Below are 27,049 nucleotides of genomic sequence, written 5' to 3'. Positions count from 1 at the left end.
ATTGTAAATAAAACTGTTTTCTTAATTTCGTTTTCAGATTATTGATTGCTGGGACATGGAAACACAATTTACTTTTTTTATACTGATCTTGTGTCCTGTAACTCTGTTGAACTCTCATTATTTCTAATAGCATTTTGGTGGACTTCGTAGGATTTTTATATACCAGATTATGTCACCTATGAATAGAGAGAGTTTTCCTTCTTTCCAATCTGGAGCTCCTTATTTCTTTTTGTTGCTTAAATGTCCTGGCTAGAACCAGGACAGTACAACGGCGACTAGAATTGGTAAGAGCAGCCCTGTCATCCTGTTCCCGCTCTTCGGCAGACTGCTTCGGCATGTCCTCACCAATAACCGTAATGTGAGCTGTGGGTTTTTCATACCTGCCCTTCATCACGTTGAGGATGTTCCCTTCTATTCTCAGTCTGTTAAGTGTTATTTATCATGAAAGGGTGTTGGATTTTGTCCAATGCTTTTCTGCATCTACTGAGATGATCATGTGGTTTTAGCCTTTATTATTTTTTCATTCTTTATTCTATTAATATGGTATATTACACTGATTGATTTTTGTAGTTGAACCACCCTGACATTCCTGAGATAAACCCCAGTTAGTGATGGTACATAATCCATTTATATGTTGCTGGATTCGGTTTGCTAGTATTTTGTTAGAGATTTTTGCATCTCTATTCATAGGCGATACTGGTCTGCAAGATTAAAACGACGCAACATAATTAGCCAAATACCTCTTCAAGTTCAGAGACAGCAAATACTACTTTTTCAATGGTCTCTCCATGAATCTCTAGGAATCTCCTTACGGTGCCTACGGAAAAGAACATATACATTCAATAAAAAAGAACATAAACATTCAATAAAAAAGAACATAAACATTCAATAAAAAAGAAATTATACATGGAGAAAAGTCAAATTCCTCCAAGTTTTATTTTTGCGATGGATCGCTCCCTTCATGAAGGTCCCTGCTCAGTGACGCCTTGTCGGCAAAGTCTGCCCAGCCTACTCTGTTCAAAAGCTCCCTGATCTGCTTTCCTCCCAAGCGATCACTACAGATGTTTCATGGAGTTTCTTATTTACTGTAAATCCTCCCTGCCCCCCGACCCCATCGGCTAAGATGAAAACTCAACAGCAAGAGCTTTCTTTTATTTACGGTTTCGTTGCCAGTGTCTAGGACAGCACCCGGCACAGAAGATGCTGACTCCAGACAATTCCCCTTATCTAGCATAGTCTTTTTATTCCCTGCGGCCTCCCTCCCTGACCAGGATGACCTAGTACGAGTGTCTTTCCGTTCACTCAGTTACAGTATTAGATGTCCCGCTCAGCCCTTCATCACTGTCAAAACTCCATCAAATCTAAAATGAATTACTTTTTTCTTAATTTCTATGTTACCCAGATTGTTCTCTATCATCTTCCTACTGAGAGCTAGTGGCCTTTGCCCAGCCCTTAACTGAGCAGACATCTCTAGCTTAGTTCTAAACACCCAGAGCCCACCTTTTAAAACTGCTGTCCTCCAGGGTTCATTCCTCCACACTTTTTTATTTTCCTGATATACGTATTCTGCTCAAAGCTGACACTTCTATGGTATTTTATCAAGTCATTTACCTGGGGCCACAGAGCTAGGGTTAGACTAGTAGAATTGGGACCAAAAATCAGTCTACTTTACTCCCTTCTCAGAGCTTTTTATATAAAATGCTGCTGCCCTTTTATCTAATCCATATGATTACTTTGATAAGAAATGGAAACATAAAAGAAAGCTTAGCTCAAGCTATAAGACGACAGAGCAAGGGCTGAGTGGAATCAGAGGCTATCGAGACCTGCCAAAAGCCTTGCCAGGGAGCATTATGTGCAGGCAGGGACTCTGCTTGGGTAAGGCACAGTTTAGCAGACATGCAGGCTAGCTATCACGCGGCCATTCTCCCCTGAAGCAGTTCTAGCTCGAGCATAATGAACAGGTTATTGGACTTGGGAGTCAGAAGGCCTGGACTTATGTTCCAAGCCTGCATAACCCTGAGAACATGATAAAGTTCTGAGCCCATTTTATCTGTAAAATGGATACCATACTACCTAAAGTACAGGGCCGTTGAGGCAATAAGAGAAAATTTCTTTATTCTTTTTTAAAGTATGTATTTCTTGAGCAAGAACCATATGTAAAGCATTCTTGACATACGCAAGAACTATAAATATAAAGAGGAAAAGATCTCTGCTCAAGAATTTCACTCTAATGTATATGTAAACTCTAACTATAAAATATATGCATTTACTCTAAAATCATTGATCGACAAGGACCTAAGTTTTAGAAATAACTGATTATTAAATAAGACCATTTAAGCCTGAACATGCCCTCACCCTAAATTCTCGGCTATGTGATAATAATTTTATACCTGCAAATATCTTTGTAATTTTTTGGTGGATAGAAAACTTTTAGCATCTCATCTTTAAATTCTAGAGATGGAGAGAAAGGGGTCTTCAAGACAGTCCGGTATGGTCGTCTCCCTCCCAAATGAGGACTGTCTGCCACAGATGTCACTGGGCCCATGCACGAGTGTTCCCAATGACAAGGAGGTCCCTTAAAGAACTTTTCTAATAGACTGTCCTATCTCAAAGGGACCAGTCTCCATCCTGTCATGGGTCTTAGACCACCTTCTCTAGTTCGAGAGCTCGTCTACACTCCTTCCCAGGGTCTGTGGAGCCCGATACAGCGTGTAAACTCCACGTGGATGCGCGCTCCTCAGGGGAAGGGTCTGCGGCTTTTCGCCAGGTGCTCGATGCAGGTTGTGATGATGTCCAGAGGTGAAGTGCCGTTGCTCTAAAACGCGGTACAGAACAAGCCCGCAACGAGTCCCTCAGACCCCTGATGGCGGACACTGCACGTGCTACAAGCACGCTCTCCCTTAGGAGCAAGGCCACTCATGTTTCAAACTCCCGGCCCTGAGTTCGCCAGTGTCGCATGAGGCGTGGAACCCAGAACCGCACATGAAACTGGCTGCGGTCTCCACCTGCACATAACACAACGAGACCACGGACTCTGTTGAGCCGAACATGTTTTTATGTCACATATGTGACATTTTGGCTCATAGTGACTGAGGCCCACCTTTTTAAATCCTAAGTGCAGGGTTTTATATTCAAATAGCGTGTGAAAGCTGCTGTGTTTTAAAATGCAAAGTGCTATATGAATCTGATATTCTAAACTCTATTTTGATTTCTGTTGCAGGCTGTTGAGATTATTTTGAATTATGATTCAAATACCCAACGTATTGGCCATACTTCTTAGCTTGGTATTATTTCCACATTTAATGGCGAGACTTCTAAACCTTTACCCAAACGGATAAAAAAGTCAACACAAGACAATAAACTGAGAGCTCTCGAGGCGTCAGTGCAAGCCTCCCTCCAGGGCGCCAAGATCGGGTCACAAGCCCCCTCTGGCTCCAGCCATTTAATTAGTGATAGAAAATTTTTTTAAAACTCAGTGTATGCAGAGCATCCCCAACCCCACATATGAAGTGTTACGTCAAGTTACGCACAGCATCTCGAGTATCACTTACGCAGTGCTATGTGTGTAGCATCCTCTAGAGGATACCCGCGTTTTGCAGAATTAATGACACAGAACCCAACAGAAGACATAGACTGCTCTCTGCAACCAAAAAGAAAACATAAAAATTACACACACTCATAAAACATACATAATACGTAACTAATTCAAAAATGCAGCTTAGCTGCTTCTTCTCTGCCCCATCAACAAATCTACTGTAATATTTAACCCAACTGCACTATTAATTTTATCGATATTTAATTGCACAGGCCCGGCTAGCTCAGTCAGTAGAGTGTGAGCCTATTAATTTAACTGCACCAATAGGAAGAAAAGATTCCAACTAAAGATTAAAATCAGAACAGGTTAAATTCTCAAGTTACCCAAAGCCATTTCTTTCACTCAGGGTCCTCCGAAATTATCTAAATCCCTCACGATTTGGCTTCTATAGCTAGGTGCCACTGTAAAACCAGGGTCTTTAATGCTGTGTGACATGCTGCGTGCAGGAAATGACGCGGCGTACTTAGCCAACTGCAGCACGTTTCTGTAGCAGCTATACAGGGAGCTCTCCGCGGCCGTGCGGTAGCGGCTTTTGTACTTGGGCCCCACCGTGTGGATGATGAACCGGGCGGCCAGATGAAATCCTTTGGTCAGTTTGGCTTCACCTGTCCGGCAACCTGGGAACAATGGGGCACACAGACGTCACAGAAGCGGATAAGCTGCGTCAAAACTTTGGCAGGTGAAGGTCAATGAGCTGGAAGTAATTGATTTAGCAACGCAGAGAAACTAATGTCTTGCACAATGGGGTGGCTAACACAAAGCAAGGTGGTCTGTACCGAAAGACAGTGCTGGGCTCAAGACGGACTGCTTCGATTCAAATCCTGAGTCCACCATGTCCTGCTGGGCCACGCTGGGCAGGTGCTTGGCCTCTCCTTGCCTCGATTTTTTATTCGAGCCACAATGGGGCCACTTCACAGGATTACAAGAGTCCCCGTATGCAAGGTGCGCACGTGCATTAGCTGTAATTGTTGTTATTGCTGATCACTGGAAAGGCTCAAAAACCGGGGGTTCTCAGCACTTCTAAAGGCTATGATGGGAAGTGGGACTAAAAAGAGGAAGCTGAGTTCAATCTGCGACAGTCAAAGCTCCAGCAATGCCTCCCCCAGCCAGCACCGCAAGGTGATGGCGTCCTCACCACCAGCAGCAGGAAGGTTTACTCTCTGCAGATGCCGAGCTAGACAGTTTGTGAACTCCAGGACCCCAGGCACAACTGAAAAGAGGCGATTTAAAGTGTAATACTCAAGAATGATAGCTACAGGTCTCTATTCCTAATTGGCTTACGAAACAGAGAACTCACGCTTATACCCCTGGAAGATTCCTTTACAGAAAACTAAGAGGCCCAGACCCAAGGACCTACAGGTGTGGTTGAGGGAGGCTCCCCAACCAAACGACAGGAGTGTCGCTCATTATCTGCTTCAAGAGTGTCCCAGCGATAACCCTTGCCTATGCACGCAACGCTTCCCATCACTTCTGGATTCCTCCCTCTTAAATACAGTGACACGTGAAGATCACCAGCAAGTGAGGAAAGCTTCTAGCAAGAGGGGACACGACAAATCCTCAAAAAATAGACAATGCAGAGAAGGAAACTTTAAAGCGAACCAAAAAACTCCCAACACCATAATTACTACTCTCAGAGAAAGAAAACCAGATGTTATAAAAAGAATATTCAGAGAACAGAAAAAACACTTATACAATCTTTATAGCCACGTGAAAAATCTGACAGCAGAAATAAAAAGTTCGCTAGATGGATTAAAGCTGAAAGGAAGGAAATCTTCCAGAAAATAAAAAGATGAAAAAGAGATAATAGATATAAAAATTGGAGGCTTATATAAGTACAACATCCAATAGGATTTCTCCAAAGAGAAAACAGAGAATACAGAGGGAAGGAAATTACTAGAGACATAAAATAAGAAATCTTCCAGAACTGAAAGATATAGATTTCCAGACTCGAAGGAGCCCACAAAGTACCCAAGCCACAATAAGGCACATCATTGTGAATGAAGGGAACATCAGAAATAAAGAAGAGATCATAAAGTTTCTGGAGAAGGAACCAGAAATATACAAAGGTTCAGGAATAAGAACAGCATCCGATTTTGCAGTAATTAAAAAAGAAAATAATAGAGCAATGCCCTTAAGAAATCTGGAAAATGATTTCTAGCCTAGAATTCTATTTCCAACCGAACGACCAGTTAAGTGTGAAGGTAGAAGGAAGATCTGTCATTCCGACCCCGCCCACCCTTCTCAGGAATCTTCCAGTAGATTTACTCACAGAAATGAAGAAGTACATCAAAGGAGAGAAAGCTAGGAGATCTAGGAAACTGGGGGCGGGGGAGCACCCAATCTATTAAATCTAAAAACTGACTTCCCAGGCACGGAGAGCACCCGGAGGGGACGGAAGGGGGCGGGGGAGGGGGCGGAGGCTCCCGGAGGGCCCCGTCAGGACAGACGTGCCTGACTTTACTGAGAGGAGGACGTGCCCATCGCTTAATGCCCATTATTTTAATTCTGACACTGATTTTTTTTTTTCCATCCCTAAATACTTGCTGAGTGCCTGTTGTGTCTCAGGAAATGAGGCTGAGACTGTGATCTCGATCCCCATTTTAGAGAAGGAAACTCAGGCTCAGTGGTAAAGCCCTTGATCTTAGCTCCACAGTAAAGGGCGGGAACAGAACACGAACTCCAACTTGGGAGCTCGCAAACACCTGCTGTTAGATACCTGTTTTGTTTGTATACCTGTATTAAGTTTTATTATTTCCTTTTTTCAGCCTTAAGTCCAGCTCTAAGGTGTAAGTGAGAATACAGACACACACACCATTATGCATTTTTACAGACCAGCTTCTCTGTTACTTTTATCAAAAACCTTCTCAGTATTACCTCTAATACATCTTCTAATTTCTACACGTTCTTCATGGTATCATATCTTTAGTTTAATTGAAGGCTTTTTCCTTCTTCTGCCCTCAAAGACAAAGTTCAGTTTCTTGATCATATAATGCTATTCTCTATCTTTTTCACGGAGCTGGCATTATAAGTATTCTTATTTGAATTCGAATATCTTTATTAGGTTAGAAACCAGTTGTCAGTGTTAAATAGTAAAGGTCAAAGAAATCCAGATTTTACACAGGAGGAATTTGCTGTTTACATTTTGAGTATGACTGCTGTATTTCACGAATACTTTTTAAAAAATTATACGATTAAATCTCACGATATTCCCTTGGGTTCAAATAACAATAACGATAGGTTGCCGAGTTGGTAATTTAAGAAAATAAATGCAAATTAAGGTAAACATGATTCTGAATGAACATGGCTCTTCCTGTTCCCATTTCCAGAAGAAGAATGTTCTGATCAAACAAACAAACAAACAAAAAAAACCAGCAGCGAGTACAAAATTAATCGAGAATATGTTGGCTCTTGTGATACGGGTTGGGTTTACTGATAAGTCAGTTTCATTTCAAAAGTGCAGAACTCTAGATCCAAAGGATGTATAAAAACTTCTATCAGTATCAAATCACAAGGCTTATCCGTGTAAGAAAATACACAGCCAGGAAAACACTACCTAAAATCTAACTAGCTACGAAGACCGTCATTTTAAAATTCAAGAACGTGACAGAAGAGTTTTACTGAGAGCAAAGCTTCTAACACATTGTGGAGTTTTCAAAAGCTGTTTTTATTTAGTTTTAACGAGAACGACAAAATAGTTACACCTATATAATTTTCTCACAGAAATGCAACACGTGCTTCTTCAAATATCAAAACAAATGTTTCCCAAGCAGTGACACACCTAAGGAAAGTCTCTCACCTTTCAGCTTCTGGAGGTCCTCCTTCAAATCGGGCCCCGCGAGCATGAAGACGCTTTCCGACACGGGATTCTTATCCGTCAGACTTTCGTTACTGGTGTTGACGATGGCCGTGCAGTTCAGCAACGCCACGTCCCCCTTCCTGAGGAAACAGTCGATGAATAAAGAGTGTGCGTGGGGACGGGGGAGTGAGAAAGCCAGTTTCTAGGGCTTTCGAACGTGCTCCCCTCGCTCCCCTCGCTCCCCTCGCTCCCCTCGCTCCCCTCGCTAGCTCACAAGCTTAAGCGACAGAAAATAATTCCCGACGCAGGACGACTAGTCTGGCGTCTCAGACAGATTTTTCGATGCAATTGCCACGACTCTGGAATTCACAAAACCACGTTATTCCTTTGCTTCTTTCATATTTCTCTTTCATTTTAACGGAATGCTTCTAGCGTTGGAAGTGGCTGGTTTAATGAGTTTAGACACGGCAGTATTATTCACGATAGCCAATAAGTAGAAACAACCCGAATGCCGATCAATTAATGAACAGGAAAACTAAGTGTGGTACACAATGAAACATTTGGCCATAAAAAGGGATGAAGCAGTGATGCATACTACAACGTGGTTGAATTTTAAAACCATTACGCTAAGTTACAATTGATTCTATTTATAAGAAATGTCCAGAATAGGCCGATCCAAATAGAAAGAAAGTAGATTAGTGGACGACCAGAGCTGAGAGTCAGTGTGTGGGGGAGGGGAATGGGGAGGGGGAGGGGAATGGGGAGGGGGAGTGACTGCGAATGGGCACCGAACTCTAGGCTGATGAAATGTTCTAAAAGTGACCGCTGTGATGTTATACGGCTTTGTGATTTAAACATGGACTCATACAATTTAAATTGGTGAATTATATCTATCTCAATAAGGCTTTTTATAACAAAAAAAAAAAAATAAGTACTACTACTAATACATGCAATGACAGAGATGAACTTTCCAATAATGATGATGAATGAAAGAAGCTAGACTGAAAAAAGAGTCCGGGATTCCATTTCTATAAAACTCTAGAAAATGCAAACTAATCTAAGAGGCAGAATGAGACTGTGGAGGCAGAGAAGGGCAGGAGGCAGCGATTACAAAGGGACACAAACCTCTGAGGGTGACAAACATATTCACTATCATGATTGTGGTGACGGGTTCATGGGTGGTGTATACATATGTCAAAATTTACCAAACTGGACACTTTAAATACGTGCAGTTTGTTGTATGCCAATTACAGCTCGACAGAAGTGCAGATGCATACGCAACAAAAAATGTTTAGAAGAAATTCTGAGATAAAAGAATTTAGAAGAAATTCTAAGAAAGCAATATCATATCGTAATGTGATTCAAAGAATTACCAAAGAACCACTTTTCCATTGATGTCCTTATTATAAAGAAACGGTGATCTAATCGTGTCTTTCTGAAACGTCTCAGCTGCAGTATCGGAAGCGGTTACTTCATCTTCACACGAGTCACCCCAGCTTGGCAGCGTATCCACATCCACAAACTGGGAAGGGGCACCCAAGGGATCCATGGAATGAGAACTTCGGCTGGTCTTTTCCCAAATTCCTCAGCAAGTCAATATTCACTAAAGACTTCGGCATAAGAGAAAAGAATCATTTTAACAGAGAAGCACAAATACTATTTCTATTAAAGCAACAACAAAACTCTACTGTGAAGTGCTCCAACAGTACACTGTGATTACAGTCAAACAGTCCATAAAACTCAATATAAAACAAGGAATCGCTATTTTCTTTCTCTCTAAATTGTTCCAGCTTTTCTAAAACAGGAAGAAAGGGGGATTATTTACACACAAATTCTCTTCAGAGAACCAAAGCCATTACAATGATCACATGGTCCATTAGTTCTACTTTCTAGAAACGCAGGACTATTCATTCAACACTCACTGAGTGTCTGCTGCTGGTGGGAAAACAGGTGCTAAGCGCTGCCAGAGATACAAAGATAAATAATACATACAACTGAAAGAGATCAGTCTACTGATAATACAGAGGATGCATGGAAGACAAAATGAGAAGCAGGGAGGTTACTGCAATCAAGTAGTGAGAGGCTGTCCAGGTTTGAACTAAGTAGAGAAGGAGACGGAGAAGGTACGGATTCGAGACAATATACAAGGAAAGAATTAACAGGGTTTGACGATTTGCAATATACGGTTTATGAGACACTGATCTGATAGGCTGGTTGTACAGAAATGTAGAAATTAGAAGAGAAAGGGGATGGGAAGACACACGGTGTCAAGTACTACAGAGAGGTCATGGGAAATATGATATGAGAAAAAGATATTTCATTTGCCAACAAATCAGACAGTTATATCAGTTAAAATGGTAGCTTCGTTCGTTTAATAAATCTTCGTAAGCATCTTTTACTAGAGGTATTGCTCTAGGCACTGGGGCGACCTACAGTGGTGAATAAGACAGAGCAAGTCCCTGCCCTTACAGAACTTAGCTTCCTGGAGAAGAGATAGTAACAAAAAACAAGCAAGCAAGCAGGCATTTAACAGAATGGAGACAGTGACTGGAGACAGTGAGTGCTATGAGAGAAAAAGTGATAACATGAGTAGAGCGCTACATAAAGTGAGAGAGCAGCCGTGCAAAGCTCGGGGGGGGGGGGGGTGTTTCAGCCAAAGGCAATAGCCAAGTGCACAGGCCAAAAGGGCAGGAAGGCGCTTGGTCCACGCCAGGCGGAGCCAGGTCGGTTGGCTGGAGGAAAACGAGCTGGGTAACGAGCGGTGGGTGAGGTCCGTGAGAGAGGGAAAGGCAGATGCTGCAGTCTGTATGCCGTTAATAAGAAGGTTAGGTCTAGTTTAGGTCTCGTTGTAAATATGAGGGGAAGCCATTAAAGGATCTTGATAATGACAATATAAATGACATTTGAAAAGAGTACTGTAGCTAAGGGGAAATCCAGTTGGGGCAAGAGTAAAAGCCAGGATCAGCAGAAAAAGATTACAGTGACCTAGGTGAGATGGCCATAAGGGGGGGGGGAGAAATGGTTGGATCTGGAATGCATTTCAAAGGCAGAGTCAACAGGACTCGCTAAATGAATACAAAGGCTGAGGGAAAAGAATGGAATCAAAGAGCTCCCAGATTCCTTGCTTGAGCAAGTGAGTAGATGGTAACTATATTTACAGAGAAGGGGAAGACTGGAGTGGATTGTCAGGTCGAGTGATAATCAAAGTAGTTTTTCCTTATGTGTTTTGCATATGTGAAGTTTGAGATGCCCAGCATACGGCCACGTTATTTTTTGTCAAACATGCAATGTTTGGCTATGCGAGGCTAGAGCTCAGAGGAGATGTCAGGCTAAAGACATAAATGTGGACGCCTCAGGATATGGATGGCATTCAAAGCTGTGGGGAACTGGACAAGGTCACTCAGGGAGAAAATGCAAAGAGAGATCAGCGATCCAAGGACTGAGCCTGAGGGCAGAATTTACAGGTTGGGAAGAGAACGAGTCAAAAATGAGCTAGAGAAGGACTGATAAGAATGGAAGGAACAGCAGGAGACAGCAGGAGACAGCGGGAGAGTACAGTAGCGTAAAAGCCAAGTAAAGAAGTAATTCAAGGAGAAACGATCGGGAAAGGCCAGCTAGGGTTAAATGCTACTGGAAGGCAGATAACAGCACTAAGAATGGATGAGTGGTGAGCTGGCGATCCCGGTAACACTGAACACGCACGTGATCAGGGACCAAAAGCTGGCGTGTGAACTTCTTGAGAAATTTTTCTGTATGATCCTAATGTTTGGTAAGAGTCAATGAAAACAAACCCTTCTACACCTAACCCCTTATTATTTCTTGCTGAAGACATGGGATACTAATGAGAATGAACCACGGATCCGACACACTACACTCATTCCTGCACCAACGCTGTGTCGTGGGAAATGTGATCGCTTAAGTAGCAATTTCAGAAAGGCCTTATAAAGCATACCATGATAAAACGGTACGAGATTATTTCTATTTGATATTAAGTACTCCTCTGAAATTATTCGGACGTAAAGAAATTTTATCTAGAAGTTGGTGTTTAGTTTGTCCTGTCAGCCTTTGAAACTGGAGGCAACCACGGTTGATTGGTTCACAAGCATTCAGACTTGAACTGGATAGCTGACCAGAGGACAAATGGAGACTATTCTTGGGGTCACAGACTTTTTTTTTTCAGAATCACATGAGAGATAAAGACCCTTTCAGCACCTTAAATGTGAGGACATGAGATTCGCAAATAAATTTGAGACGGCTGGTTCCCAGATGAGGATTAAGAACCCCAGTGACGGAAGGAAGGCAGACAGAGGCTCAGGTGAGGGAGGAGGAGGGGAAGGCTACAGTAAACCACAGCTGCAGCCAGAATTCTGGATAACAGTAAAGAAGAGCACTTTCCACTGAAAATCGACTGATCAGTTCTGAACTTTAAACAGCTTCATGAGCGAACACTAAACCTTAGTAAACAAGGCTCCCGAAGCAAGACACTTATGTCCCAGAATCAGAAAGTCTACAGGGGTCACACAGAAGATTCCAGAATGGACCATCTCTATTTCCTTAGCCACACCATCCTAAGGGTTATTTTCAGGACCTTCGAGGATGAAAACCTAAAGACAAAAGAGAACCCACTATGTACTCTTTATCATTCAAATGCATGAGTGTAAATGGTTCTCAATACACTATAGCTTGTCTTTTTTTCTCAAATCTTGTCATCTTCTAGTTTAAGAAGTTCTCTAAATAGTGCTTTATATGAATAACTGGATTGGCTTAGAGAGATTAGATTTTTATTGTTCAAGACTGGGCAGAATCAGGCAGAATACCTTGGATCACTGTTGTCATATTTAATTGGAAAACTTTAAATCTGTTTACTTGTGCTTCAAAATGCTTACATTGATTAGACAGTCCTGGCTAAAACCACAAAGAGAGCTGGTGCATGCTTTTGACCTCCATTTTTGACCAGCTTTATTTGACTGTTTTTGCATAAATTACAGGTTTACCATTCTTTGTCTTTGTATTTCAATATTTAAAACTTCAGGGTACATTAGATATTCGTGTACAATATCCGTATCCCAACATCCAATCTATTGTATTTAGAAGTTATTTCAGACAAATAGAAAGAATGACGTCTTTTAAGTTACTTAGGAGAAAAAACAAACAGAAGCGGTCAAATCTGCCAACAGTAATTACAGTATAACAAAAATATTTCTAAGCCGTGTCAACGGGCCAGGTCAAATTTAACACAATCATTCAAAACCATCCAAAGCACATGTTGTAATGGTGAGTCAGGACTACCATCTTCATATCAAAAGAACTTTACTACTATTTTTAACTTTAAGCACTAATGCATTGAGCAATTTGAAACTTAAATAAGAAAGCAAGGTTATACTCTTGAATTAGTGTATGTATTGGGAATTTCAGAAGATGCATTATCTCAACACTCAATCATACTTACTCTTATACCAACTTTTATTAAAATCATTTTTTCCGTTTGTGGCTGTCCCTTCCCATAACATTTAATCATGTTAAGAGATTTTTTTTAAAGGTAAAAATCATGACTCACTCAAATATAAAAATGAACATGTGTTCAGGATTTTATTTAACTCACAAGAGAACCAGGCAGATGAAAGATAAAGGGAATCCCCAAATTGAGTACATTAATAGATCAAGAATATTGAAATGAATGCACAAGAAGGTAAAACTTTCACTGAGCCTCTAAGAAGGCAGACTTGGCATGTCTAGAGACAAAAATTATTTAGTACTGACATCAGTTATCTATAGTTTATGCAGCTGTAAAATAGCTTTCTTAGAATCGGATAATCCAAGGGATGTCATCTAGATAGTATCTAGATTATTAAATTTTCTACTGAAGTACCCATTCTTCTCTAAAATGATGTAAATGCACACCAACTATAGGAGATATGACCCGTACACGCTAACCTAAATGTTCCTTTTCCCATCGAACTTACTGAAATAACAGTCTATCGCCACAATTTTCTCCCTTCTCATTCATCCAACCCACGGTAATCTCGTTTCAAAACACCTATACTGCTGCTACATCTATCTAGTCTCATTATATCCATTCTCTACTACTGCAATTTTCTTGAATATGTAAGATTAGCTGAACATGTCGTAAACGTCTGAAGAAATGTCTGAAGAAAACCAGATAACGTAGATAAAAATCTAATTTCTAGTTTGGCTGCAACTATCTTGTTTAATAAACGAAATCAGAACTTATTTCTTCTGCATAGCTGTACGTCAGCTCTAATTTTCAACACTTCTAGACATCAGAACTCACTTCTGAGCACTTCCATGCAGCCCAAGAATAAAAACGGACAGAGCAGCAAGAGAGAAAAGCTAATTCGCACTTGGTGACAGAGCACCTAAGCCTCGATTACCGAGCAAGGAGGAGCCAGCTCTGGTCACTTCCCCCTCAAGCGGCCAGGGAGCGGAAACACAAAGCCGGACCAATGTCACTCCAGGCACTGCGGGGATCCAGACAACTCAGCATCCTGGGCTCAGCGCCTACCCGAGCCTGACTCGAGCTGCTCTGGGTTCGTGGAAGGCGCAGTCCGCACCGGAGGCAACGCAGACTCGACTCCGGGGCTACGACCAGCAGGGCTCCCGACCGCCCTGTTTCACCTGCGCCCCAGGTCGCGCGCCTCCCCAGCGGCTCCAGCACCACTGTCCCGGTGCCCGGTCTGCCTACCCTCTCTCTTCTCGATACAGCGTCCCGACGGCACCTCGGGCGAGAGGAAACCAACCAACAGCTGGGGAAGAAGCGGCGGGCTCGTTCTTCCAGAGAAGCCACAGAACTGACCCCCCGCCCGCACCCGCAGCCCGCACCGAGTCCCGTGCACCTCCGGCCGCGCCCCCGGCCCGCTCCGCCTCCCCTGCCCGCCTCTGCCCGCCTCTCACAGCGCTCGGGCGGTCCCATCCGGGCGGCAGGAGGGGCGGCTGAAGCTCCTCGTGGAAAGCGGCCGAGTGGCATCCCCGGACAGCCCTCCCGGGGGCTCGGCGGGTACGGCGAGGTAAAGTCCCACTGAGCCGAAGCGACCAGCTGCAACAGCTCCCCGCGGCGAAACGCCGACTTCCGCTCCCGGCCGGCGCTCGCCAATCAGACCCCGGCTCTGACGTCACTTCCTCCCGGGAAGCGTAGGAAACGTCGGGCTGAAGAGGGTCCCGGGGCGGACCCGGAAGGGGTGGGTCCTGTGGGCGGGTCCAAGAGGCCCAGAGCCTCGTGGGGGCCAAGGTGAGTATCGCAGGTATAGGATTCGGCTGGTCCTGGCTGAGGCCCTCGTGGTGTCAGCCGCAGGTGAGGCGCGGGGATTGGAGGACGGTCGCCAGGGTGGAGGGAAACCTGAGCGATGCGCTCGCCCCGCCGCTGTACCCGGAGGCCGCCCGCATACGCCGGGGCTGGCGCGTGCCGTGACTGCTGCCCGATTCCGGGCGTGCTCAAGCTCGCCCGAGGATGCTCCGGCAGCGCGGTCGGTGTGCGGAGTCCTTTCCCCCATCTGCGGACCGAAGACTCGGTTTAGGGACGTCTGATAGGGCTGTGATCATATCCCTGCCGTTCAGTTCATCATAGGAGCAATATGTTTGGGGGAGCTGTGAGTGTGGAAGCAGGGTGATGGGGGCGCAGAGGAAGGTTGTTAGGTCGTGAGCTTTCTCCAAAAGGCGTTGAGATCCGTGCCCGTGAGACACAGTAGTGATCAATGACAGGTTGTGTGGAAGATAATGTAAGTATTGAGGCAATGGAAAGGCTGCAAGAATTGGACTATCCCCGAAGGAGTGGGCCTCAGAAGATAATGCTGATTGATAGGCAGACAGTAGAATGCTTGTTATTTTAGGTGACAGGAACAACATGAAGAAGCAAGGTGGCAGGACCAGGGAAACCAACTAGCCTGACAAGGAGAGGTTATGCGAGAAATAAAGAGGGATAGATGAATTCTTGGAAACTGCAAACAAGTTAGCCCTTTGAACGGCTTTGGGGTAGGGACAGTGCATGTGAAAAGATCAGTAAGGTAGGATGACTTTTAAAGGAATAACATGGAGGTGGAGATGCTAGATAGAAAACTGATGCAGGAACTCAGTGTTAAAGAGCTGGAACAGAAAATAGTGGAAAGAGAGAAAAGGATCCTACTTCAGAGAAACCATCAGTTAGGTGGAAGTTTCTAACCAAAGAGAGGACAGAGGCAAAGAGAAGCAGTTTAGCTTAGTGGTTAAAATAATTTGAGTTAGACTGGATTGGACACTGGCTTTGGCACTTAAAACTAGCTAAATGTCTTTGGATGAGCTGTTTCATATCTCTGTGCCTAGTTTCCTGCTCTAAAATGGGTATAAGAGTACTATATACCTTGTAAGGTTATTAGGTTATCATGAAGAATATTTTTATGCTTACATTTACAATATGCTAGATTCTTTTCTAAGTGCTTTATGTGTAGTAATCCATTTAGTTAACTCAGTTGCTATATGTAACAACTACATGTTTACTCAGTTATATACATTTAATATGTTGCCATATACAGATTGCTACTTTTCTATTTTATGATAATATGAAAGTGATACAATGCAGTAGAAGCTGCACTTCTGATTTTGAATTTTGATCTTTTCCTGGGCTAGCGATATACGGTATGATACTGTCATATGCTGGGCAGTGGCCTTGAGCCGCAGCTCCCAATCAGCCACGCAGTCACAGGGGTAAAGTACTGATTTTCTGTAGTGTGTTCATTGTGTTAGAAGATTTTGCCCAACTGGTGGCTAATGGAGATGTTTGGAACACATTTAAGCTATGATGGTTGGTAGCTTAGGTATATTAAATACACTTCTGATGTCTAATATTTTCAGCTTATTAGGACATCACCCCATCTTAAGTCAAGAAGCATCAGTAGTAAGCACTCTTTAAGTCTTGGCTGCTCTCTAGCTAATAGATAGGTATCTATTTGTAATAATATTTTTTATTAATGAGCCAAAGATTACTACAAGGTTTTGAGGCTGAATGGGTAGGAGTTTGTATGTCTTAGAGTCAAAAACTACAAATCAGAGGGGTTCAGGACGCAAGGTAGGTTTGGTTTTAGACATGTTAAACATGATGCTGCAAGGTCTTCGAATGGGGATGTGTAATTAGTATTCACGTATGTGGACAGGACTGTAAATAGAGATGAGAGGTCCTGGGGCCGAGGCAGGCTAGATGACGCTTCCAAGGAAAATACTATGGAATGAGTTGGTAGGTGGCCAGTGACCACTCTGAGGAACAACTACAGTTAAGAAGGAATATGATGAATTGGGGAAGAATTGATCCAGTGGCCTAAGCTAAGAGCATTATCACCATGCTAGTATTTTTCCTTGATTAGTAACTGGCTTTAGTTGGTTCCTATGAAAAGAAAAATGAGGCCAGTAATTGATTATTTAAAAAAAACATTAGCAGTGAGTTGACATTGAATAATTTTTTTGTTAAAGTAGACTAAACAGCAGATTATAATCAGAAAGAGACCCTGTAGAGTTAAACCAAGCAACAACAACAACAAGAAAAAGGCCGTCACTTCTGTTAAGTATTCTTGTGTTTAAGTTACATGGGTGTTTGGGGACATACCTTTCACTCTTCCGTATCAAGGGCAGATAGGCTTGACTTTTTATCTCCTTCACCCGTTATCCATAACCAGAGTTTTCAGTGAATTTGATTTAGTGCGGGAACTGTGGCATCTTTCAAAAATAGTGGGCCAGGTTACTGCGCCATATTTCCTTGCCGAGGGGAGGCGGCTGCTCTGACTTAGAGATCAAGGACAGACCTGCCTGTACTGGAACAGTAGATCTCAGAGCAAGGGACTGCAGTAGCAGCAGCACCACTGGGGAACTTGTGAGAAATGAGAACTCTTGGGCCCCGCCCGGACCTGCTGAATGGGAAGTGGTTATGGGGGGCGGGGGGCGGGTTCCCATCCATCTGTCTCCGCAGCCCTCGGGTGATTTGAAACCTAACTAGGGTTTGAGAACCACTGTGTAAGAAAGTCAAAGATTTTGTTTTACTCAATGCCGTGTTTCTAGTTTCTAGAATAGTGCTTGTCTAATGAGAAGATTTACGGCAAATGTCCGTTGGTAAATAATTTCACTCGTAGGCTGTCAGTCTCAGTGTAAAATCTTAGATGGTGGTTGAATGGGAGAAGCTATTGTTTGGCTACACTGAAGCCACATGTCAGCTGTTTCTGAGAGGGGCATGACAGTGTGACCAGTTTGCAACTTGATAAATGAGAGATTACGCGTTGAATCAGCAGTGCATTAAAAAAATGAAGATGTCTGGGTATTTTGTGTCAGTGATTTATTCAGAGCAAATAAAGGTTAAGAAGCCACAAGTTGTGCGCTTTTCTTAACCACATGATAATCAGTTGATGTCTGCCAGCCTAGCAGAACCCAGGTACCCCCAAAATGGAGTTTCTTCATTCTCATGCACAGCTGCCTGTCTTGTGGTTTCAGACCCTGTAACATGGGGCTCACCAAGCAGTACCTACGCTATGTCGCCAGTGCCGTCTTTGGCCTTATTGGCAGCCAAAAAGCTAATATCGTTTTTGTGACACTTCGTGGTGAAAAAGGACGCTATGTGGCGGTACCGGCCTGTGAACACGTTTTCATCTGGGACTTAAGAAAAGGAGAGAAGGTAAGCCAGAAATGAACTGCACCGATGTTGATTTACAGGTGTTTGGAGATGGAGAGGCAGAATGGGGAGAGCGCTGAAATCTCTTCCGTTTGGGTCTAGATAGCCGAGTGTTAGGTTCTGTTCTCTTCTACACTGAATTCTGAAAAGCACAACCAAACAGGAGCTTACCTCTTAGGCATCTATTTGTAGCGATATTTACAGGTAACTATTTGTGATCTTGTTCCCGACATGCTTATCTTTCTCTGCTTTACCACTTCTCTGTTTTTCAAGTTCTTCCATTTGCTCTCACATCCAGATAAAAAATGTTAGGCACCTCAAAGCAGTAGTAGTCTGCTGTGTTGACCGAATCTTTTTTTTTTTTTTTAACTTACACAGACGAGGCCGGAGGGTTGTTAAACTAGACTTTGATACTTTGTCTAACTCTAAATCCCTAAGCCTTCCTTCCACTTATGCCAAACCAAATACAGGCATTTTGATCTTGTCCACTTACTATGTGACTCCCAGGGGGTTAATACTTTGATACCTGTTCACCCAGAGCCCCTTGGGGATAAACCACTGTAGCACTCAGGTGCTATGCAGGCTGGTTGCTTATAATACGGGGCTCAGTTACAGCAAAGATGTGTTTATAACTCTTTATAGAAAAAGATTTGTTGACATAGGATAATGACTTAGTAACGTTCTATTGCCTGGAAATTTTTGCATGTATTATGCTACTGTAGAGCTTTTGGAGAAAGTCATTTACTTTTTCTTTAGTGTTTCATTACCCAGTACGAATAATAATTCCTGAGTGAAAGAACTTGGGGTGGACTGCAGAGTTTCACTGTTATTCCTAAGAGCGATTTGGAAGCCTCAGGGCCCTTGACTTCACTGTGCCCGATTGTTCCCACGCGTCTCCCCTGATGACATGGTCACTCCCCAACACGGTTTTTGATTCTTATGATTTCAGATCCTCATCCTTCAGGGGCTTAAACAAGAAGTCACTTGCCTGTGCCCCTCCCCGGATGGGCTCCACTTAGCTGTCGGTTATGAGGATGGGTCAGTCCGGATCTTCAGCCTCCTGAGTGGGGAAGGAAACGTGACCTTCAACGGACACAAAGCGGCCATCACTTCCTTGAAGTATGATCAGCTAGGAGGCAGGCTGGCATCTGGGTCCAAGGTGAGGCCTTCTGTTGGGCGCCCAGACATTTTTTGTCTGGTAAAGGAGTGTAAAGTCAGTGCTTAAGCAGGATGTTCACAAAATTGTTGGGTGATATGTCAGTAAATATTTGCCTGATATCAAAGTGGAAAAGGACCTTGAGCATATCAGCAAAGAAACTATCAAGGGAGAAAAGGATCAATAAATTTAAATACTTAAATTTAAATTTAAAACATTTATACATTAAAATGATATGTAGGCAAGTTGTTAAGAGAGTAAAGAGTTCTCATCACAAGGAGAAAATTTTTTCCCTTTTTTCTTTTTATCGTATCTATATGAGAAGGATGTTAACAGAACCTATGTGGTAATCATTTCATAATATATGTACCTCGAGCCATCATACTGTATACCTTAAACTTATACAGTGATATATGTCAGTTACTTCTCAAAACTGGAAAAAACAACGGACAATAAAAGGGAAAATGTTTAATATTTTCAGTATCAAAAGGAAGGATTACCATCATCCATCTCTTAATGACTTACAAACAATCAAGTGAAAAATAAGACCCAAAGGTAGACGAAAGACAGTACTTGGAAGTTCAAAAGAGGTGCAGATGGCCAGTAATCACCATCGAGGATGGACAGAATTTCTCACTGGTATTCTGAAATGGAAATTAAATGAATATTGAGACAGCATTTTTAACTCGTGAGATTAGCAGTGGTTTTTGAGAAATCGATAATACCCAGAGCTGAGGGGACCTGTGAGTCAGTGCGGCCTTTCTGGAGAGGCCTTGATGGTGTGGATTGCAGACTTTAAAAGTAGAAATACCTTTTGCCCCGAGAATTTTCCTCTGTAGCATTTATTCTGATGAGGGATACATAGGAAGATTTGTATACAAGAATGCTCATGTCCACATGTTCATAATAGCAGAAAATTGAAAATTACCTAAATGGCTAAAATAGAAAAAATTTAAATAATTTATGGTCTATCTTTAGGATTGATTATTATATGACCATTAAAAATGAGAATAGTCTGGAAGGACATCGAAAAATGGAAACACATTAAATGAAAAAAGGGGAAGGGTTTTAAAATTTTATGAATGGCATGGTCTCAGTTCTTTAATAGGAAAGTATCAGCCTGGAGATAGATTGATAAATAAAATATATAAATAAAACATATGGATAAAGTACTAGAACATAAAACAAGATAACTATGATGATTATATCCGAATGTCAGAGTTAACTGATGTTTATCTCCTCTGTACTTTTCGCCTTCCAAATTTCCTACAAGGACTATGTATCACCTTTGTAATAAAAATATTATATTCCACTGTCCGTCAAGTTAGGCCTTATGTGGTAAAGAAAATTCTTCTGTATCATTCGACCCCTTTAGGACACAGATATTATTGTGTGGGATGTGATCAATGAAAGCGGCCTCTACCGGCTCAAGGGGCACAAGGATGCCATCACACAAGCATTGTTTCTGCGAGAGAAGAACCTGCTAGTTAGTAGGTGAGGAAATAACGGTTTCGTTTCCAGTCATGTTCCAGGTGACTTCATCGGAGAGGGTTTGAAAGGGAATTAGCTTCACTCCTTGCTCACCTCTCCACGCCGTGCTCACGCGCACGTGCTGGTTTCCCCCACTGCTCTCTGCTTCCCTCCCAAATGGTGTTATAGAAGCTGTCTGGAGTTATTTATAGCGTTTTTAAAATTCCGTTGTCTGATGTGTCATCATTTCCCCCGATATCAGCTTTTTCATGGTCCTTGACCTCTTGACCTACTTCCCTTCCACAGAATGAGCTGTCCGCTCTGGGTCCCCAGATAGTCAGAGCCGAGTAAGAAGCGGTGGGCACACGTGCACCACGTGTGTTGGACTCCGCCTGCCTTTTGAGAAGAGACGTACCCCACATTTAGGTGTTCCCAAACACCCGTTAGGTTGAATCGTTTGAAGTTTCCTTTCGTGTAGGTCAGAACTGGGAGGTCGAGTGTCAGCGGTTTCAGGGAGCCCCGCCTAATCCATATCGTTCTCTTCCCTAAGGCTTGGCCGCCCAGAAACGTGTAGGCTCCTGAAGTTTGCCAGGGGCATAGTAGTGACTCAGAAGCAGTTCCCACGAGCACCAAACGCTGTGCCAGTGGCAGGTTTGTTCCTGTGGGACAGGACGCAGGGACATTAGTGTGTTGTGTTCAGGTAACACAGATTCTGTGAGAGAATGTCTCTTCGGTCCTTCTGGAAGACACACATTGTAGTTTAGGGAACATAAAGGAAAGGAACTGACAGCAGGAGGTGGGATTGTGTAGGAAAAACTTTGTAAATCGGGTGTTTGCTGTCTTATCTTTTTCCACTTTGATCATGAAGGAGGATTAGATTAGATTTATATTAGTGAAGAAGCTGGGAAAAGGCATTTGAGGAAGAAGAGTTGAGCCCATTGGCAGGAGGGTAAGAGCCAGTTGATGGATGTTTTGAGGATGGTGCTGAAGGGCCCCGTTGTGATTCCGTAGAGAACCTTGGGCTCGAGTAGACTTAGAAAATGCAGATTATCTGACAGTCGTGTATTGGACGCGATGCGGGAGCAGGAATGGACAGAGAGGCCAGATGAGACGCCGTTGAAGTAATTCAGGCAGTAGGACTTACATTCATTGTGTACAGAGATGGATGGGAGGGGACAAGGCTTAGTGACTTCACAGGTGAGGCAGTTTCAGGACGCAGGGACTAACGTCACGGGAGATGGAGCAGGAGAGATCTAAGAAGTTTGGGAGCCGAGAGAACGTTGGTGCCGTGATGATGCAAACCATGGGCGACAGCCGGTTCTGTGTTCTTTAGCGCTCTGAATTCGGTGTTATTTTGGTGCTTACAGGTGAAACATTTTATTTTCTACCTAAGAATAGCCACGTGGAGAATTCAGATTCTTTTACTTTTTAAAAGAAAGGTCAGTTAGAAGAGTGGCGTTAGACGTTACATTATCTTTTTAAGGCACCAATGAGACCTTGATCTCCCCGTTTAGCGATTCTTCCTAATATATTTTTTTCCTATTTCTTCTTTTAGTGGGAAAGATACCGTGGTAAAATGGTGGGACCTCGATACCCAGCACTGCTTCAAAACGATGGTTGGCCACCGAACCGAGGTACGTGCTGGCTTCTGGGCCCAGGGAAAAAATGGTGAGGCAAAAGGAAAAGATGGTTTTCTCTGGCCCTCTCACTGGGCAGTCGTCATCTTACGCTGCCTCAGGAGACAGAGAGGTTGGCGTGCTAGAAGAAGGGGTCGTCATCTTACGCTGCCTCAGGAGACAGACAGGTTGGCGTGCTGGAAGAAGGGGTAGCCGTCAGAGTGGATACAGCTTCTCCGGCATTTAGTAAAAATGGGCCTTGGATAAATTTTTAATCCATGAATATGACCTTCATTTTTAAATCGTGAGTGTCCATCTTTATGATCCTAGGGAGGTTTAAAGATACTGGGTGAACAGTGCCTGGCCCGGTGACGTGGAAACAGCGAGTTGTAGCCATTATCACCTGGACAGAGTGATCCGGGAATATCGTGCATCTTTGCATCCTCTGCACTTTGCTCACAGCAGGCTTTCGAAAGCATAAACCTGGACCGAAGGAGCAGGAACAGTGAACTAGATTCTTTAACTGTCAGTTTAGTACTGCTGTTCTTATTGTTTAGTTCTTGGATATTTGAGGCCGAAAACTATGCAATAGACATAAATGACCCTCCTTTTATTTGCGAGGCAAAGAACTATCAGACTTCAAGTCATTTGAGTAGATTCTAGTGAGGATTTATGCTGAACAGCCATCCTCTAAATGTAAAGTTAGGACATTGCAGAGAAACTCTTACCACAGGCCATTTTTTTCTCTCTAAAGGGATTTCTCTTAGTGTTATATTGAAAGGGTTGCCTTGATATTAGACTTTGCAAATGCCGAAAAGATTCCACTACAGTGTACTGAGACTTTTGGAATGTCACGTCATACGTCCTGGAGTCTCTTAAAAATCGTATTATTTGAATCTTTTTATACTCTGTAGGTGTGGGGGTTGGTCCTGGTGTCAGAAGAAAAGCGACTCATCACCGGGGCTTCGGACAGTGAACTCAGGGCTTGGGACATAGCCTATCTGCAAGAGGTAATTACTTGCGGCCATGTGCCCACGTGCCCAGTCACCGGTCGCGTTTTATCCGTTTCGTTGGCTCACTGAATTTAGAATCAGATGTGATCACTGACACTCCACACAGTACTAGATGGAATTCCGTCACACTGGTACCATGCTCTCCGAAATGAATTATTTTCTTTGTTGTACACTCCATCGCCCTCGTTGATTTGAGCTGGGAAGAAGGATAGCTTCAGGCTTAGAGCTTCTGGTAACGCCAGTGTTTCAGGTTGAGGGGTTCTTGGCCTGATGTTCCCTGCCCTTTGCGTGTCCGTGGATGGACTTCAGAGTATCTGTGACCTTTTACATAGATTCAGACAGAAATCTGTGTGATTATAAATATGTGTATTCTTAGAAGATGATTAACTTCCAGATTCTTCTTTGAGAATTTCTCAGATTCTCCTTTTCTTCCTTTTGTGAAGGAAAAAGATTATGGACCTTAGGTTTAGTGAGAGTTAGGTGTGTGGTGCTGTGACCAGTGGCCATTTTGATGGAATCTACACAAGTGGGCTGGCTAGGGTTTATCTTTTCTTTATTTAATTGAAATCCTTTTGCAATTCTTGATGCCACTTTGAATCTTTCCCTCTAGAATATGGTAGATTTTTCACCTAAGGAGGATTTAAAGTTAATGAAGAGTCGGTCATTGTTTTGTCATCTTGTTACTAAACCACAGTCCTTGAGTTATGGAAAGTTATTAGAGCTAGTACAGTGGGTAATGTTTCATTTGCATTGGATGTCGTCAGTTTCTAATATGTTCTGATAGACGTCCTACCCTTGAAGAGGTTCGCTCAGAGAGAAATGGAAGTCACTCGTGCCATAAGGACAGGTTTCTAAGTCCTTAGGGTTAAGAGTCACCTCCTGGAACACATTATACCAGCTTTTATTTTCCCATTTTTATAAAACAGATTGAAGACCTAGAAGAACCAGAGGCCAAGAAAATCAAAGGGTCTTCCCCTGGGACACAGGACACGCACAGAGCAGAGGTCGATCCCCTCGAGATGGATGAAGCTCCCGAGGATGTAATTCATTGTGGTTTCTTTTCTTTAATTGAGTCGAGTGGCGGGAAAAAATGAGAATTGCAGCTAACCTGGCCATTCTCGCCATCGTTTTAGGGACTGTCTCTGTCATCTGCATTTCTCGGAATCGTATCTTCTCAGAGGTTCAGCAGAAACTTCCATCTAGCCTCCTCCTTTCTTGAGTCTGAGCCTTCTTCTCTCTTGCATCTGTAGCGCATCCTTACGTGCAAAAAAGCTGGTTCCATAATGCGGGAAGGAAGGGACAGAGTCGTGAGCCTGGCAGTCGACAGGACAGGCAGGATCCTGGCTTGCCACGTGAGTACCAGTCTTTGGAGAAAACAGGGCCGAGGCTGTGCCTTTCAGAGACTCGATCTATCATATTCAGTATAGAGTTGGAATTTTCTTTGGTCATGTTAAGAATTCATTCTGTGGTACTGTGGACCGGTTAATCCCCAGCTTCCATTAGCGTAATAACAGTAATAATTGTCATTGTTCTTATTATTAGTAACCATTTATTAAATGCTTGCTTTCTAAGCAGTTTAAAAGTATTAACTCTTATTTAAAATGTCTAAAGAGTGCGGCTGTGAGTAGGAAGTGGTAGCCCCACTTTACCGATGAGACAGTAACCCAGAAGAGATTAAGTTGGCTAATGATAAGGGAGGAAGGAGAAACGTTACAATGTAGTTCTTACTGAGAAAAAAATAAATTACAAATTGCCTGTCTTGAACTCACACCATCCTTTTGTCTGTCTAGGGAACTGATTCTGTGCTGGAAGTGTTCTGTATCCTTTCCAAAGAGGAAATTCAGAAAAAAATGGATAAGAAGATGAAGAAAGCTAGAAAGAAAGCAAAGTGTGTTTTCTTAATATTTACTACTAATAAAGTGTCCTGGGTGGGCTGCACAGTCCTCAGAAAAACTGTGGCTTCTTTAAAGAAATATCTATTTCATTACCAATTATTATTAAAGCTAACAGATTTTGTGGAGTGCCTATAATCCAAGTTTTAAATTTCTACCCTTCAGTATAGCCTCATAACTACCATGTTCCTGAGTCTTGAACTCAGAGTCATACAGACTAGAAAGACTGTACAGATTCTTAAAAATAGCTTCCAAATGATTTAATTCTCAGAGCCTAAGCAGTGTGTCTTCAGAGACAGCAGCCCATGCAGAAGGGAGGTTGCATAACGCTAACCTTTGGGACTCAGAAGAAAGTCTGGATGGACAGTTGTATACTTGAAGTTGGGGGGAGCAGTGTAACCTTGAAGTTGGTCATAACCATAGGTGTTGGTTCCTCAGTGGTTGGAATTTATTAGGTCTCAGAGAAACAAAAAGTCCTCTGACTCGGCAAATCTTTTGGGACCTCCGGTTCATTTGACACGGTCGGATTGATAAGTACAGGTTAATGGATTTTCTAAAAAGTCCCGACATTAGAAAAATTTACCAAAAACATTTCAGTAGAATAGTCTGAATCTCAAAGACCTTGTCCCGGGGAATTGCTGTCAGAACCATTTATTGCGGGAACCCATTAACAGAATGCTTTTCGACACTGTAGTTCACAAAGCATTTCTGCGTACACTGCATTGTTTAATTGTCTCAGCGATCCTGCGTGGGTAATTGACTCTCCCAGGATGACACAGGTTGTTGTTGGCCTCAGAGCCAGAACTCGGCTCAAGGAACAGCAAAGCTCCCCCTAGAAAAGCGATAGCACGATAGACTTTTTTTTCCCCCTCTAGGTTAAATTCTTGCCAAGGGGAGGAGGAGGGCCTTGAAGTCACTGTTGAAATGACTCTGCAAGATGAAATCCAACGGGTGACGAATATCAAAACTTCTGCCAAAATTAAGTGAGTAAAAATGTAATATGCGAGTATCTAAAATATTATAGGAATAGTAAGCTACAAAGTTGTGTTGACTTTTCCATACTATTTATAAGCAGTCGGTACGAATTAGAGAATTGGGAACAGTGACCGTGGGGCATCTGTGTCACACTCGGCTCTCACTGCTCTCAATTGTCATTCATCATCTCATAATGGTTTAGTTATAATAACCTTTTATCTACTTGTTTACGATTCTTTCCTACTGCCAAGTAAAAGGAGATGCATCCCCCTTGTTTCAAAAGGATTTCAGGTCACTTGTGAAAGATACAAAAAAAATAAGATACGCATCAGATCCAGCATCTGAGCCCAGGTTTCTTTGACTTAAAAAGCCCGTGCTCAACTACTATCCAATACTCAGAGCGCTCTTTATATGTGAAATTCTTTATACTTGTCCAAACTTCATACAGATTGAGGACGTTGCAGAGCCTTTCTCCCAGAGAAGGGTAACCCGGGGAGCAGAGATGGTAGCTGGGATATTTATGAACATTTTCTCACGTAGATCCTTTGACCTGATTCACTCGCCTCACGGGGAGGTCAAGGCTGTCTTCCTGCTGCAGAACAACATGGTGGAGTTATATTCGCTGAGTCCCTCGACACCCACTCCGCAGCCCGTCAGGACCAGCAGAATCACCCTGGGTGGGCATCGCAGTGACGTGCGCACTTTGTCATTCAGCTCAGACAACATTGCTGTCCTTTCAGCAGCTGCTGATTCCGTTAAGATTTGGAACAGGTTTGTGAAATACTTTCCATCGCTTTATCCAGTAGTGTTTTCTTCCCATCGAATTAGTCTTTAAGACTCTCGATGGTTGGTTATCAGTGTCCTAAGGCCTTCACTACAGCTCCCTCGAAATGTATC

At 43.0% G+C, this 27,049-nt stretch overlaps 2 protein-coding genes across 6 annotated transcripts in view; one reads left to right on the top strand and one right to left on the bottom strand.

Moving 5' to 3' along the window:
- Positions 1 to 14,466, bottom strand: part of GDAP2 (ganglioside induced differentiation associated protein 2) — a 52,758-nt gene extending 38,292 nt beyond the window's left edge. Inside the window, exons 1-7 of one of the 5 annotated variants that reach the window (XM_023535392.1) lie at positions 14,304 to 14,463; positions 11,881 to 11,995; positions 8,765 to 9,001; positions 7,392 to 7,531; positions 4,059 to 4,212; positions 3,552 to 3,640; positions 741 to 817 (exon numbers count right to left, since the gene is read on the bottom strand). In XM_023535392.1, coding sequence (XP_023391160.1) covers positions 741 to 817; positions 3,552 to 3,640; positions 4,059 to 4,212; positions 7,392 to 7,531; positions 8,765 to 8,940 — 636 coding nt within the window. In that variant the 5' untranslated portion in view covers positions 8,941 to 9,001; positions 11,881 to 11,995; positions 14,304 to 14,463. Of the gene's footprint in view, positions 1 to 740; positions 818 to 3,551; positions 3,641 to 4,058; positions 4,213 to 7,391; positions 7,532 to 8,764; positions 9,002 to 11,880; positions 11,996 to 14,094; positions 14,225 to 14,303 lie in introns of those variants that run through there. The other 4 variants (XM_011366473.2, XM_023535398.1, XM_011366453.2 and 1 more) reach the window with 4 other exon arrangements.
- A 50-nt stretch (positions 14,467 to 14,516) lies between these two features.
- Positions 14,517 to 27,049, top strand: part of WDR3 (WD repeat domain 3) — a 32,400-nt gene continuing 19,867 nt past the window's right edge. Inside the window, exons 1-11 of the mRNA XM_023534887.1 lie at positions 14,517 to 14,637; positions 17,853 to 18,033; positions 18,980 to 19,189; positions 20,562 to 20,680; positions 22,212 to 22,290; positions 23,187 to 23,282; positions 24,212 to 24,325; positions 24,536 to 24,637; positions 25,076 to 25,173; positions 26,053 to 26,160; positions 26,693 to 26,923. Coding sequence (XP_023390655.1) covers positions 17,863 to 18,033; positions 18,980 to 19,189; positions 20,562 to 20,680; positions 22,212 to 22,290; positions 23,187 to 23,282; positions 24,212 to 24,325; positions 24,536 to 24,637; positions 25,076 to 25,173; positions 26,053 to 26,160; positions 26,693 to 26,923 — 1,328 coding nt within the window. The 5' untranslated portion in view covers positions 14,517 to 14,637; positions 17,853 to 17,862. The remainder of the gene's footprint in view (positions 14,638 to 17,852; positions 18,034 to 18,979; positions 19,190 to 20,561; positions 20,681 to 22,211; positions 22,291 to 23,186; positions 23,283 to 24,211; positions 24,326 to 24,535; positions 24,638 to 25,075; positions 25,174 to 26,052; positions 26,161 to 26,692; positions 26,924 to 27,049) is intronic.

The sequence above is a fragment of the Pteropus vampyrus genome, unplaced genomic scaffold (genome assembly GCF_000151845.1).
Source record: "Pteropus vampyrus isolate Shadow unplaced genomic scaffold, Pvam_2.0 Scaffold6, whole genome shotgun sequence".
Classification (NCBI taxonomy): domain Eukaryota; kingdom Metazoa; phylum Chordata; class Mammalia; order Chiroptera; family Pteropodidae; genus Pteropus; species Pteropus vampyrus.
This window is presented reverse-complemented; position numbering and strand designations above follow the sequence as displayed.